This window comes from Protopterus annectens, chromosome 4.part0, assembly GCF_019279795.1.
Source record: "Protopterus annectens isolate FY-2018-M chromosome 4.part0, PAN1.0, whole genome shotgun sequence".
In the NCBI taxonomy this organism is placed as follows: Eukaryota; Metazoa; Chordata; order Ceratodontiformes; family Protopteridae; genus Protopterus; species Protopterus annectens.
Window position 1 is genome coordinate 661,766,593 of NC_056733.1, and position 14,976 is coordinate 661,781,568.

General features: G+C 44.1%; 1 protein-coding gene across 1 annotated transcript in view; it reads left to right on the top strand.

Moving 5' to 3' along the window:
• ATXN2 (ataxin 2) overlaps positions 1–14,976 on the top strand; it is a 2,781,632-nt gene that overhangs the window by 2,240,104 nt on the left and 526,552 nt on the right. The window contains exon 24 of the mRNA XM_044068622.1: positions 5,007–5,188. Coding sequence (XP_043924557.1) covers positions 5,007–5,188 — 182 coding nt within the window. The remainder of the gene's footprint in view (positions 1–5,006; positions 5,189–14,976) is intronic.

Consider the following 14,976-nt stretch of genomic DNA (forward strand, 5'->3'; position numbering starts at 1 on the left):
ACTGGGTGGGTCCAGAGTTTGGAGATTATTAATGTCTTTGTTTATAAGTTCCATGATGATACGTTCCATGGCCTTGCAGACCAGGCTCGTTAGGCTAATGGGGCGGTAGTTCCCAGGGTCTGTGGTGGCTCTCCCTTTGTGGAGTGAGATAACCATTGCTGTGCGCCATTCAGTGGGCACAAAGCCTGAGGTGAGGCTGTGATTGAACATGGTGCTTAGTTGGGGTGCCAGTTCATTCTGTAGTTCATGTAGAACGCAGCCTGGGATGTTGTCAGGTCCCATGGATGCTGTGTTCTTGGCTTTGGAGAGTGTGGTTTTTACCTGTGCAGCTGTGGTTACAGGAACTTTGCATTCTTCCGGTATAGAGATGGGCCGTTTAGGGGGTGAGGGGTGGGGAGAAAGTTAGCACTGAACCTATCTGTCAGGATGTTGGCAATATCAGTTGGTTCTGTATATTTAGTGCCATTGTGCTGTAACTCAGAGCAGATCTGAGTGTTGCCATTGAGATGCTTGACATAGCTATAGAATGCTTTGTGGGTGTTTTTAGAATCAGTGGCAATTTTGTTTTCATAACTAGCTTTGGAGGATTTTATGAGGGAGCTCAGCTACTTACTGAGGCTGACCAGGGAGTTCTTCCAGTCATAGGATTTTACTCTTTTTTGCAACAGTTTCTTTCTTCTGTTATAGAGTTTGTTTATGGCAGGGGACCACCCAATTGGCTTTGTTTTTTTGGAAGATAGCATCTTGGTTCTGTTAGGGGTAGCACGATCCATGCACTCGTGTAAGTGCTTATAAAGTGCATTTGTATAGGATTCAGCAGTCGTACCTCTGTTGTCCGTCTGCATGGGTGTTGTGAAGTTTGCCACTTCTGTCTTAAGCATGAAGTTGGCTTTGGAGAATTTTTTTACGGTGGTTTCCCTAGTGGTGGGTGGGGGCGGGATGTGGATGTCCAGGCTGATTAGCTTGTGGTCGGATCTGACCAACGAGGAATTGACCTCTGGTGTGGAACACCGGTCCCCCATGCTGGTAATGACTAGGTCTAGGATATTGCGGCCCCTGGGTGGGATGTGGATAAGTTGATCCAGGGCATTGGAATTTATGAATTCCAGAAAACGTTGAGCAAAAGAGCTGGTACATGAGTAGTTTTCCCACTTAATGGTGGAGTAGTTGAAATCGCCCATTATTAGGGTGTTGGGTTGTACCCTCATATTTTCCAGTGTATCAAGAAATGAGGAGTGGGAATCCAGGGGCATGGTGAGGGATCTGTAGTAAGTTACAATTTGGATTGCGATCTTACCCAGAGTTAGTTGCACTAAGATAATCTCGGATGCATTATGCTGAGCAGCTAGCCTGGAGGTGTGAATATCCTTAATGAATATGGACACACCTCCACCTTTAGTGTTTCAGTCCAGGTTAGGCAGCCAAAAGGTGTGGTATAAATTGTAGCCTGGTAATGCAGGGGTGCTCTCTGGAGCCTTGAGCCAGGTCTCTGTCACTGCACAGATGTCGATGTTCTCCATTTTAAGGAGTGCCTCGAGTGAATGCATTTTGAGGTTTAGACTTCTAGCATTGAGTAGCATTACCCTCAGGTTTTGCTTGCTTGTACCTGTTACAGTGGTGAATTTGTCATTTGAACCTTGCCTAAAAAAGGCACTATAGGGGTGGGAAGAACCTTAGCCACTATCCGGAATCCCAAAGGTGACAGGTGCAGGCCATCTCTGGCAAAGCATCGTGGTCTGTCAATCATGTCATCCCAGGCAGACGGATACTGGATCACCTTAGGAATTCATCACAAAAAAGATGTCTTAAGAAATGCTTTTGAGGGACGGATTATCCCTAGATTTTAACCTGCAGTGTCCGTTTTCTCCTGAGGAAGATTCTGATGTTCTAGAGTGTTATATTTGTAAACGATTTAATGTTGCTAACATGAAAAAAAAATGAGATTTCAAGTCTACTGTATTTATCAGGTATTGGTGAAAGATTGCAGTTGTAAGCATATGAAGCACAGAAAATTATCTACAGTCTTTATCTAGTGTTACAGATTGATTTCCACTTCTGAAGCTCCTCAGCCTTCAGTGTCTGTGGTTTCCTCGGGTACTTTTGACAAAGGATTTAATCTTGACTGTGCAAAAATACAAGAGAGATTTATTTTGGCCTTCCCTGCTATATCCATTACATTCAGTTGCTGCTCACTCATTTCCTCCCACACTGGATGGCTGCTGAAGCCGTATTAATAAATATGTGTGTGGGTGGTGAGAGTTGAGCTAAGGCAGGCCATCATCCATGGGTAGTTCAAATATTTTGACATACCCTAGTCATAGTCCTACCCATACCCAACATGCATTTATCTTAGTGTGGATCTTTGCCCACTAGTGATTGGCTGGTGCATTCTTCATACTTGCAGTTGAGCTGGAGCTCTCCATTATGGGTAGTAGCCCTAGACAGAAATCCCCATTTCTCCCTTTGTAGTAGTCAGTCCAACAAAATGCTATCCCTCTTGCCCAACTGACTCCTCAGGGAATGGGTCTGCTAAATAAACTCGGGTCATCTGACTCATAGTCGGGGCTTCATTCTTATGTTTCACGGAGCTGGCCATCTTTTTGCCATCCTTGATCATTCATTTCTTTGCCCCACACTCTAATGTTCCCTTGTCCTTAACATTGAAGCTAAGGGTTATATATTGATAAACTATTACACACACTTGGGTTGATTTTTTTTTTTTTCAGTAGTGCCTTAGCTTAATCTCGATTACCTAATCTATCTGCAAAATTTCCATAGGTTCATAGGTGTACACTAGGCTATTGACCACCAAGGCCTTTATAAGCCTAGCTGTACAACTCAACCCAGTTGTGCCCCAACGTATCTTGGGTGTCTGTTAGAAGGTGTATGTTTGTTTGGAGATAGCTAATGGCTTTTTATGTGAGTGTATGTTAATTAAGAAATATTTTACTTAACTGTCTGCCTCTGTTCTTAAGAGACTTGGGAGCTAGACTAGGGGTGAATTTATGATTTCCTATCCAATGGTCAGGGTTACTTTTGAATAGGATCAGGGATGAACCCCACTTCACATGGATTAGGAGCATATTTCATAGCACAGGGATCCTTTGAGATCCATCTGTTTCACCAGCATCTTCTGTTTATGGTATAGGGAAAAGGAAAGTTTAAATTATTTGATCTAGTATTTCCAGTGCAGTTCGTTTTTCAGATGTGCAAAAGGTCCTTCAGGGTTGGATATGAGGATTCCTTGTATGCCAGGCATAGATTGCTTTATCACTAACCTTTAGGAGGCTGAGTGTAGAGATAGGGTCTTAAAGCGATCTGTGTAGGACAGTGTGTTAATACCCTGGATTTTCCTGGTGAAGAACCTCTGCATTCCAACTTGCAGTTCAGGCACTCTGCCTATCTACACTGGTCCTGTACTGAGAGCATTTAACCATTGGGCTTGCATCCACTAAAGTAAATGGCAGGCAGTTTCCCAGATTAATTTCTTTCCATCTGTGCTAATTGTTAAGCCACTTGACAGCATTTTATCTCTAAAGATGATGGGGTTTCTTTATGTTACTTAACTAGCAGCACATATTTTTCTGGCATTTAATTTATATGTTCTGTGTAATTTCATGTAGAAATCTTAAAAACCAAAGAAGGAAATATTTTCTATTCAGCTGAGAGTACTGTAAATTCTGTCTGTGCTGCAATCTTAATTTTTTTTTTTTACTTGGTACTTAAGAATTCATCACATAAAAGACATCTGTTAGAAATGTTTGTGGGGGACAGATTACCCCTAGATTTAATCTGTTTTACAACTTGACGCTGATTGCAGAGCACAGCAAGAGAAACTGTTTTGTATTATTAGTACTCGTATTCTTTTCCATGGAAATGTACTTTATATTTTCATTCACTCTTGGTCAGAAGTCTAGAAGCTGATAATTTGGATTTGCCTTCTGATGAATTTTAATTAAAAGATTATTATTTAATTCAAAACAAGCCCAGTTTAATTGAAACAGCATTAAAATACCTGTCTTTGTTGCTTTGAGCACTGCCTGTTGATCGTGTGGATTGGCCTTGTTTTACTGTATATATATTTTTACTACATTTTTTGATGTTTTTCTGCTTTTGGTAGTTGTCTTAAGAGTCCACTCCCTTGGACTTGACTAACTCCAGATAAGAGTGATATTTCAAAGGCGTTGTTGGGATACCTTTTTGTACAGTACAGTGGCTTTTTTCTTTCTTTCTTTCTATATTTTTGCAAAATAGGTAGCTGAAGAAAATATTTTAACTACGTCTGATTTATACACTGAAGACCATAACCCAGCACATTTGTGTAGGGGAGGGCTTCCAACTTCAATGTCGTTGGCGACCTGGGAAGCTGGAGGCCTTGGCGGGGGGGGTAGGTTTGAGCAGCCAATGGCCTATTGTCTTGCCTTAGGAGGGAAGGTGCGGTTGTTTGCAGCAAAGTGCTGCTGTATTGCAAAGGCTGGAGAGCAGCATTAGTATCACACGTACGTGTGTGTTTGTGTGTAGTCATACATTCAGATGGGGGAGGGCAGATGTCAGAGCATCATTGGTGGGAGTGCCCATGGTTACGCGCTTATGTCATTGTACATCCTTCCCCTTGGGGATGTGTAGTGCATATAAAAATAATTGCATTTAGGCGTGGGTGACACAGAGTCAGCATACCTCATTCTCCTTTACTGTCTCCACAAAAATATATGAATGCTGTGCCAGATGTGCCCCAAGTTGGCAACTCCAGTCTAGAAGGAAGAGGGGAGTAGGGAGAAGAAAAGACACCAACCATCTGCAGATGTTCTTCCTGGCTAGGGAATAGAAAAAAATAACCCATAGTCATTTTTTAAGTCTTGCTGTGATAACAATATTAACACCATATGGCTTCTTGTGCAGGTGAGATTACTTTCATGTTCATAATATACACATACCTGAATATCTGTTTTTCATACGGTTTTGAGTCTTCTTTTCTTCATTTATTGATAATATATGTTTTTTTTCAGTACCAAATATGCCACAGCAACGACCAGACCAGCATCATTCTCAGGGCCCAATAATGCATCCAACATCAGCAGCAGGACATCCTCTTGTAGCTGCATCACCTGCTTATTCACCTCATTATGTTACCTTCAGCCCACAGCATTTTCCCCCTAATCAGCCTGTTGTACATGTCTACCAATCTCAAGTAAGTCTCTGGCATTTATCAAGGAAATTGCAAATTCACCTAATATGTGTACATTATTATTATTATTATTGTTATTACAGGGCTAGGTTGATATTAAATATCTTCTTTCTTGATATTTGTCATAACTTTTAGGTATTACCTGACCTCTTAGGCTACTGGCCTTGATCACTGATGTCTGTAGTTGCTACTTATGAGTATTATATGTTGCTATACCATAAAAGAGGGTGAATAGAGCTGACACAGTTTTTGAAGCTGCTACATACATACAGACAGACTTGTGTGTGTTCTCACTGTTTGCACCTGTGTATGTGTGTGTGTGTGTGTGTGTATGTATGTATATATATATATATATATATATATATATGTGTGTGTGTGTGTGTGTGTGTGGGTGTGTACACACACACGTGTATATGTATATATGTGTGTGTTTTACTTTAAGTAACTTAAACACAAAAACCTCTACTTTCCAAGTGTGTCTAGCTTATAATATCAACGTGCCGCTTGCTACACACACTCTGTGAAACAACCTTTGTGTGTGCAAACTTTTACAACAAAAAAAAAATCTGTTTTGCAGGGGGCTGCACACCACCTGCTAATTATGTATACTAACCCCAAGATTGCACAAAATTGATGAAAAGGCATATTTCCCAGTCCCGAGAATTGTGCAATCTTGCACATTGCCGTCGACCACAGAGATTAAGGGCACCCATATGAAAATATATGGGTTATCCCAGTATGGTCAGCTGCCAGTATGTAGCTTTTTAGCCAATTTCATATTTTGTCAAACATTACAATGTCTGTTGTACTTCCCTGTCACAGTGCAAAATGCAGTAACGTACTTTATGAGGGCCATAGGCATTAATGCTGTGTTTCTAAAGTCCCATAACAGTGTGGTTGGGGTAATCTCCTCGTATATGCTTTTTAATATTTTGTTTCTTTCAGTAGTTATAGTAATTCCTGTGGAAAGTTCTGCTTGCAGTGGTGTTTGTTTGGTTTCTGTCTTTGACAGATGTTTGTTGTTAGTTTCTGGAGAAACTTTCCGTGTTTCTCTCAAATGCATTTTTGTGTGTTAAATGCTAGAAGCCTTTCTTACTGTTGTTACTCTGCTTTATTTTCATCTTCTAACAGGAAAACTTTGCAGAACTTGGATTTTTTCAGCATTTATACATTATTTATTATATGTATGACTGCTCTGTATGTTTGTAACATCAGACCACAATTTTACCCCAAATGAAGTTACTTTAATGTACTATGGAGATTTTATTCTCTCTCTCTCACAAGAAAATGTTATTTAAATTGCTGGTAAACTTTCTTTTATGGCAGTTTAATGTGGTTTAAGTGTGTGGAGCTAATTTTTAACACTGGTTTGGCACAATAGTTGCTTTAATGTTTGGACTTTGTATACTGGAAATTCTTTAACTTCTGTCAATTGTAAAATAATTTTGAATACATTTCAAATTTTTTTGGGGGGTAATGGTACAATTTGGTAGAATTTTTGTGTTGGGACAAACTTCTGTCTAGAAACTTTAAGTGCTTATTGTGCTACATTATCCATTACTCTCATTTTATTATTCTTACTGGTGTTCTGTCCCCTGACAAATCTCAACTGTAGACCCTCCCCCCATCAAATCCAGTTGCACTTGAGAAAAAAAAAGTAATATTCCTCAGCCTGTGGTTAGTGATTCTGTCAGGGCTACTGCTCATCCTGCAGACCAGTTACCTTTTACCCTGTCTCCAACAAGTGTGAGACACATCCTCATGGGCCATTCCAGTACCTTGTGTAGCTGTGGAAGGAACAAACCCATTAGGTGCAGGATAAGTCCTGGGTAAGAGACCCCTTGCCTGACATAATACTCTGTCCATGTATATTTTATCTAATAGTGAAGTTCACAAGAAATAGAATTTTTATCATAGAGCTTATAATCAGATTATAGCTGTTTATAAAGCTGATGTGGTTTCCTTGGCTAAGAGTGTTCTACATACAGCTAATTCTGGTGGTTGTGTTCTCATACATAGGTCTAGTGCCAGTTTGATTAGAGACCTGATGAGGAGAATAGTCCTTTCCCAGTTGACATTAAGTCCCTTTGGAAGATGAACTTAAGTGCAAACAAGTATTCACTTTTCTTCAGATGATTGCTAGATTTAGTGATTTGTTTGCTTGAGAACAGTCAGGAACTATCTCAGAGCTAGGCAGGGCATATAACCTTATAGAGGACAAAATGCCCAATTGTGTGGCTATCCTCTCTCTTTTACCAGACTTTGAAGATGTTTATAAAGCTGCCTGCAGGACACTGGCATCTATTCCAGAAGTCCCTAAAAAGGTTCAGAGAAAGTGTCCGCTCTCCTCAGAAATGACAGGTCTCTCTTCTCATCTGACTGCTGGCCCATTGCAGTCTCCCCAGCTGACTCCTCAAATAAAATGTCCCTGGCTGCATCTAGCCCAATGCAACCCCCCCTCCGATAAAGGCGGTACGGTTAGATCTTCAGGGCAAAAGGATGCCTTTTTTAGTAGATCAGTCTTATCAAGGCTGTATGAGGAAATTTATTTTACAGTGTGGGTACAGTTTTAATGATTTTTGCTCCATTCGTACCTGCAGAGCAAAAGTCTTGTATGAATGAAATTGTTTATAATTTGACTCCGGTTTCGAAACATGTTTTGAGAGGTGTGCTTGAGTGTGCAGATACAGTATCAAGAAATGCTGCTTCTTTTGTTGTATTAAGATGGTATGCTTGGTTATGTAATCAGAACTTGCCTAATGATTTAAAAGCTGAAATTTTGAATGCACCCTTTGACTTAGTGTTTGAGATGCGTGTTAAACAGATTCTCAAACAGTGGGGTGATGGAGACAAATTAATATGTGGGGTATCTAGGATGTTTCATGTACCCAAGTTCTCCCCAAGCAAGGCATCTTCCTTTAGGGGTTGGACAAACAAAAATCCTAGTCAAACAAAAATCAGGGATCCAAAAGGAAATGGCAGGAGGATAATTCTTTGAAACCAAACAAGAGTGGCTCCTTTCTGAAAAAGGATCAATCCCCTGCAAAGGAATGACTATACCAATTCACAGAGCAACCCTACTCCTCCCCACACACCCTTCTTTTCCTCTTTATCCCAGGTTCTCTCTCAACCTTGCAGCCTGGCCACAATTTGTCTTAGACAAATGGGTTCTGAGATTAATTCAGAGAGGATACACTTGGCAGTGGATAGAAAATTCTCCCCCTTACAGGGGAATTCCCCCACAGTTGCCAGACCAGACCAAAGCTGTTTCTTCCGGTATCAGTACCTGCGATACACATAGGGAAAGGATTTTACTCCAGAATCTTTTTGGTGCCAAAAAAGGAACACTCTTGGAGATCTGTCCTAGATTTATCCTTTCTAAGTACCTTTGTAAAAGTTACAAAATTCTCACGTTATAGTTGGTCCTAGCATTGCTTCCAGAACACTGTTTCATGGTGAGTCTAGATTTCAAGAATGTTTATCATATTCCATTTGCTCCCAATTTCAGGACATTTTTATGATTTGTTGTGTCTGGCTTTCATTATCAGTTTTCTGCATTATCCTTTGATATATCTACTGCACCTCAAGTGTTTGCAAAATGTCTAGTCCCATTGGTTGTCTATTGCAGATTGTTAGGCATCCACATTTTGCCTTGTTTAGACAACTTGCCAATTTATGCAGATTCTGCATCCGGATGCTTGGAGTACTTAGACAAGGTTGCATCCCGCCTTTTCCACCTGGTGTTCAAATTGAACCTTCATAAGTCCTTCCTCACACCCTCTCAACAAAGTGTTTTCCTGGGGTGTTGGATTGAGACAGTAAAAAGGATGGCTTTCCTGCCTGAAGACAAAGTTCTGAATAATCGGGGGTGTTTTCTTGGATTTCCCTGTTCTAGACATGGTCTTAGTAAGAAGTTCCCCCAAGCTGTAGGCCTCATGGTATTAGTGATCCTCATGATACCACAAGCCAGGTTACACATGAGAAGAATACAGTGGTACTGAAGAATTGTTGGACCTACCACCTTCGTCCCTTGGATTTCTAGGTACTGATCCTGGGATTTGTGAAGCGGGAAATACAGCGGGGAAGTATCAGCTGTCTCTGAATCCCAAACTCCCTCTCTGTCTTCAGACCCCTGTCCAATCTGTCCAGACAGGTACTGCAGATTTTGAGTGGGGAGTAGTGTCCGTTGGAGTTCAAGTGCAAGGCTTGTGGGGCCCTCAGGACATGCCAAAGAGCATACATGTAGAAGCAATTTTGGCAATTTTTCATGCCTTAAAAGTTCAGCAAACATGCACTGCCTTATTGGCATGAGGATAGTTCCACTGCTTTCTGTTGGTAGGAAGGACATACTGGTCAAAAGCAAGATTGTCCTCCACAGCCACAGACAAAAGCTCTTCATTTTTTTTCTAGTGCCATTGGAAGAGGAGGATCTCTGAGAAGACTTCTCCTGTCTTACTTAATCTTTAGCACTCAGATAAGTAACCCTTTGATCTGAAGTAGTTAACTTCATTTTATCTGCAACCTGTGGGTATTCGGATCCATATCGGATCTGAGCCGGCAAATTATTTTCTAGCATCTGCTTCACGCTCCGAGCTCCTCCCCTATATATAATGCACCACCATCTCCTGCCTTCCCTCAGATCTCATTTGCAGCGCCACAATGAGCATTGTGGTCTATTTGCTCTTTGCTCAGGGATAAGTTAAGTTGGGATTGTTCTTCCTATTTAGTGTGTCTGTGATTGTTAGTGTATTCTACCTCCCCCTTTAGTATAACGCTTTGTTCTTCGGTTCAAAAAAAAAAATTTTTTTTTTTGTCTTGTCAGTTGCTGTTAGGCCGACTTTCCCTTAGCGTGTGTGTGTGTTGTATTCTTTCAGTAGGGAGTGGCGTTCCGTTTTGGACTATAGCTGATCAGCCTAAATCAGTCTTCAAAAAATGTACAGAGTGTGGCTACAAGCTCTCACCAGATGATGGTCACACTCTGTGCGTAATTTGTTTGGGAGTGCCCCATTTATCCACCCAGTGTGCTATCTGTGCGGGTTTTAACCCAAGAGCTCTCAGGGATCGAAAGGCCAAATTGGTCGCCAAGGGACTTTTCCTTGCTTCTATGCTGATTTCTGCTTCGGCCTTGGTCTCCGGTACTCCCACCAAGTCTCCCACCCAGACAGGGACTCAAACTCCTGCTTCTTCTGGTGCTGGGGCAGACAAGCAAAAAGAAAAAGACAAGGACAGAGAAAGGCGCAGGGAGGATAAAGAAAGGAGGAGGGATAGGCTTGCAAGAGATCCCCAGACAGGGGGCCCTTCCTTAGCCCTCCTTCTAAGACTTCGAGGCCAGTTTCTCCACGACTTCGATCACCCTGTTTCTCGCTGGAGCTGCTGGAATCTTCAGATCCAAGGCCTTCCTCACTCTTATGCGCAGACCAGCCAGATCCGAGTCGGTTGCTTCTTCGCGATCGACTCGCAGCCTATCGGACTTAGACATGGACAGGATGATGCAGAGATTTCTTCAGGCCCAAATACAGATGGGAGTCTTGCCAGGCCCCTCTCCCTTTGGAGGGGGGACCTCTATGCCCTTTTTCCACCCCATCTCTCCTTCCCCGATCCGGGCGACTGCTTTAGAGTTTTTGGATCCGAGGCTCTTTGAAACTGGTAGCTTGGCGCCGACAGTTCCTCCAACCTCAACTCCAGCTGTTACCTTGATTTCCTCTGATCCAACTAGTTCAGATCCGGGTGACTCTCGTAACTGTGAACAGGGAATCGGACCTGAGGGAGCGGATTCTTTTTCAGCTCTGGCTTGTTTGGATCCGAACCGTTCCCTTGGACCTCAGGCTACCCTTGCTTCGGCTCTGATCCCCGCTTCGGACCCGGGGAGGGCTTCTTCCTTGCTGGGTGCCAAAGAGGTACGCGCTCGGCATTCAAATTGGTGGAGAGGGTTCTCTCCCAAGGATTGAGACCCCAGCCCATCTCCTCGGATTCCACCCTGACCCAGTTGCATTTGGTGTCGACTCCCTTCATCCTGTCTCAAGGACAGCCCATGCCAGAGGACCCCCAGGTTATTCCGTCTGAGGAACCACCTGCGGCTCATGAGTCCTCTTTGGAGTGTCCCACTGAAGAGGGCAACCATAAGCGCAAGTGCAAAAGGAGGCACTTGGACTCCCCTGAGTCCCTCACTACGGACACAGACTTAGAGGAAGGAGAAGGTTTCCCCAGGTCACCTCCCAAAGATGTCTCCTTCAGAGACATCATGGAGATTCTTTGCCAGAGGAGAGGTTGGTCAGCCCCAAAACCTTCTACGGATGAGTCCGTGTTCTTGGAGGCCTTTGGCACGGGCCCATTTACTTTCCTGGGTGTCCCCGCCAGCGGATCCCTTGGTGGACCTTATCACCACGTGGGCATGGAAGGAGCCTGACACTGTAGAGCCTATCCCCAAATGCCCTGACAAGATCTGCCTCCTCCCAATGACAGACAACCGTGGTCTAAAGGAGCCCCCATTGACGCTATGGTGGTTGCAGCAGCCACCAAGAAGGAACTAGCACAGGAGAGTTCCTCAATCCACCCTCCAGACAAGGAGTCCAAGTGGGTGGATAGGTTTGGGAAGCGTGTTTATTCATCAGCGACTTTTTCCATCCGTGCGCTGAACTATTTGGCATGTTATCTGGCTTCAGCGAGACCTTGTCTCAGAATTCGCTGAGTCGCCCCCAGAGTCCTTATCGCAGCAGGACAAACAACTGTTCCTGTTCTCCACGAAAATGTCAACTCTGAAGTCAGTATCGAACACGTCCATGCGTCTCCTTTCCCACCACGCTACAGAAGGAGCTGCTAGGGAGGCTGGGACAGGTGTAGCCATGAGGTGTCATGCCTGGCTCAGGTTGTCAGTTTGCGGACCCTTTCAAGATGTCATTTATTACTGGCCCTTATGACGGTTCCTACCTTTTTGGGAAGACAGTACGTGACACTATTGTCTAGAGAGAAAAAGACGGGAAGACTGCCGTCGGGATCTGCTTCTCTAACCCTCAGCGGTCCTTTTCTAGGAATCAAAGAGGGCAAAAAAAGATGTGGTTCCGGAAATCTCCGTTTTCCCAGGAGTCTCAGGACAACTATTCCCCCAGAGGCAGAGGGGGACAGGATCAATGCCGACCCAGAGGTAGAGGGGGTCCTAGAAATTTCGGGTCTAGAGAACCTTTTTCTGACAGGCCCACCCAACAGCCTTAAAGGGTTGCCTGACTGTCCTACTCTGGAGGCAGTCAGGGGGAGATTGTCATTGCACCCAGCAGCATGGGAGTCCATATTGCACCCAGCAGCATGGGAGTCCATAACTGCAGATCGTTGGGTGCTGCAAATAATATCCAGAGGCTACACTATCCCATTTGTTGCCCCGCCGGGGCCTACAAGACACCTACCGGATGTTCCACCCGCTGATAGGGAGGCCGCAGCTTTAGAGGTTTTAAAGCTACTTCAAAAATGAGCCATCGAACCGGTTCCCTTTGGCCAGTCCGGATTAGGCATTTACTCCTGGTTCTTTTTAGTGCCAAAAAAGATGTGGGACCTCAGGCCCATCTTAGACCTGTCAACCTTGAACCTGTCTGTCGCCAAACAAAAGTTCCGGATGGTCACCTTACAGTCCATTCTACCTGATCTCTGAGAGTGCGACTGGATGTGCTCGTTAGATCTCCAGGATGCCTACTACCAGATCAAAGTTCACAGAAGCTCCAGGAGGTTTCTTCGCTTTCGGCTGGGAGCCAGTCACTTCCAGTTCAGAGCTCTACCCTTCGGTCTCACCACAGCCCCCAGAGTGTTCACCAAGGTAATGGCAGTCGTAGCAGCTTACCTGAGGCTTCAGGGAATTCAGGTCTTTCTGTACCTGGACGACTGGCTCTTCACTGCGTCCACCAAGCGTCTTCTGTGTCTGGCCTGAAACTACTTTCTTCTCTTGGCAGATTGATTGGGGATTACATTCAATGTTCACAAATCCCAATTGCAACCAGTACAAGTTCTAGACTTCATCATGGCATGGCTAGACACTTTGCAGCTAAAAGTTTTTTTAACACCAGAAAGGATCTTGCATCTCAGGTGTCACATAGCTCAAATAGTGAACCTCAAATTTCCAAAGGTGAGCGATGTTTTCCGGACTCTCGGCTCCATGGCTGCCATCTATATCTATTCTTCCTTGCACACGCCTTCATATGCGGGTTCTTCAGTGGACTCTGGCGGTCCAATGGTCGTGGCTAGATCTGCCCATGGATTTTCCGATCAGGATCAGTCACACCTGCAGGACATCTCTCCTTTGGTGGCTAAGTTCACCGGAGGTTGCAGCAGGATGCCCCTTCATGTTATCCCCAATCCAAGCCACAGTGATCACGGACGCCTCCCAATTCGGGCGGGGGGGACATTGTTTGAGAAGGAAAGTCCAAGGCATGTGGTCCCAGACAGAAACCAAGTTGCACATAAATGTTCTAGAGATGAGGGCAGTGTTTTTAGCATTGAAAGCCTTTCACACTATCCTCCCTCTCAAAATGATTGCAATTCAGTCCGACAACATGTCTGTTGTCTGGTATGTCAACAAACAAGGGGGAACCAGATCCTATCCCCTGTGTCACGAGGCCATGAGAGTGTGGGAGTGGGTGACTTCCACCGGTCGGTTTCTGATTGCAATGCACATCCCGGGACACTCATTTTAGCAGACAGATTGAGTCGGGCTATTCTTATGCCGTATGAGTGGCCTGTGAAACAGTCAATAGCAGAGGAGATGTTCCTTGCATGGGGACAGCCTTGCTGTGATTTCTTCCCATCTCCTTCCAACGCGAAGTGCAGCGAGGTCTTCGCTCTGATTCCCTCCCCAGGGGATGCCCCCAGAGATGCTCTAGTCCATGTTTGGCCCCCCAGGCTTCTGTATGCTTACCCTCCGTTACCACTCATTCCGAAGTTTCTTCAGAAAGCTTGCCGACTGGGGTGCAAAGTGATCCTTATTGCCCCATTCTGGCCTCGCCAAGTTTGGTTTCCCTTCCTTTGGTCTCATCTTCTAGCTCCTCCATGTATTCTGGATCCCTGCCCGGATCTAATCTCTCATCCTTCGAGTGCCTGCCCGCCCAACCTGGACAGCCTGAAGCTGACAGCTTGGTTTCCCCAGTTCCATTGATTGCCAGGACTCCCGGTCTTTCATCCACTGTAAAATCTATACTAGTGGCCTCTTAAAGCTTCCACTAGGAAAGTTTATTGCAGTAAATTGAAGCATTTTTCCATTTGGGCCTCTCACATGAACCTGGATCCTTTTACAGCCTCTGCTCCGGTGGTGTTAGATTATTTGACTAGTATCTTTCAGCAAGGAGCTAGCTTCTCCACGGTGAAAGTACATTTGGCAGCCAATTCTAATTTTCATGTTGGGGGAGATAACATCGCCTTAGCTTCTTCTAGGCTGTGTAAGGCTTTTCTTAAAGGCACTTTTGTTTTGCGAACTCCTGTCAAAGATTCAATGCCTCCTTGGGACCTTACCTTCATCCTTCAGGAATTAGTGGCTCCCCCCTTTGAACCTGCAGCTTCAGTGGATCTAAAATTTTTGTCTTGGAAGACAGCCTTTCTAGTGGTCATTACATCAGTCAGGAGGGTTTCTGAGCTTCAGGCTTTGTCTGCCATGCCGCCTTATTTGGTCTTCCATAAGGATAAGATATCTCTCCGTGCAAATCCTTCATTCTTACCCAAAGTGGCATCTGAATCAAACATAAACCAGTCTATTAATCTACCCCATTTTCTTTCCCAATTTCCAAAACAAGGGTGAATATAAACTTCACTTGTTAGAT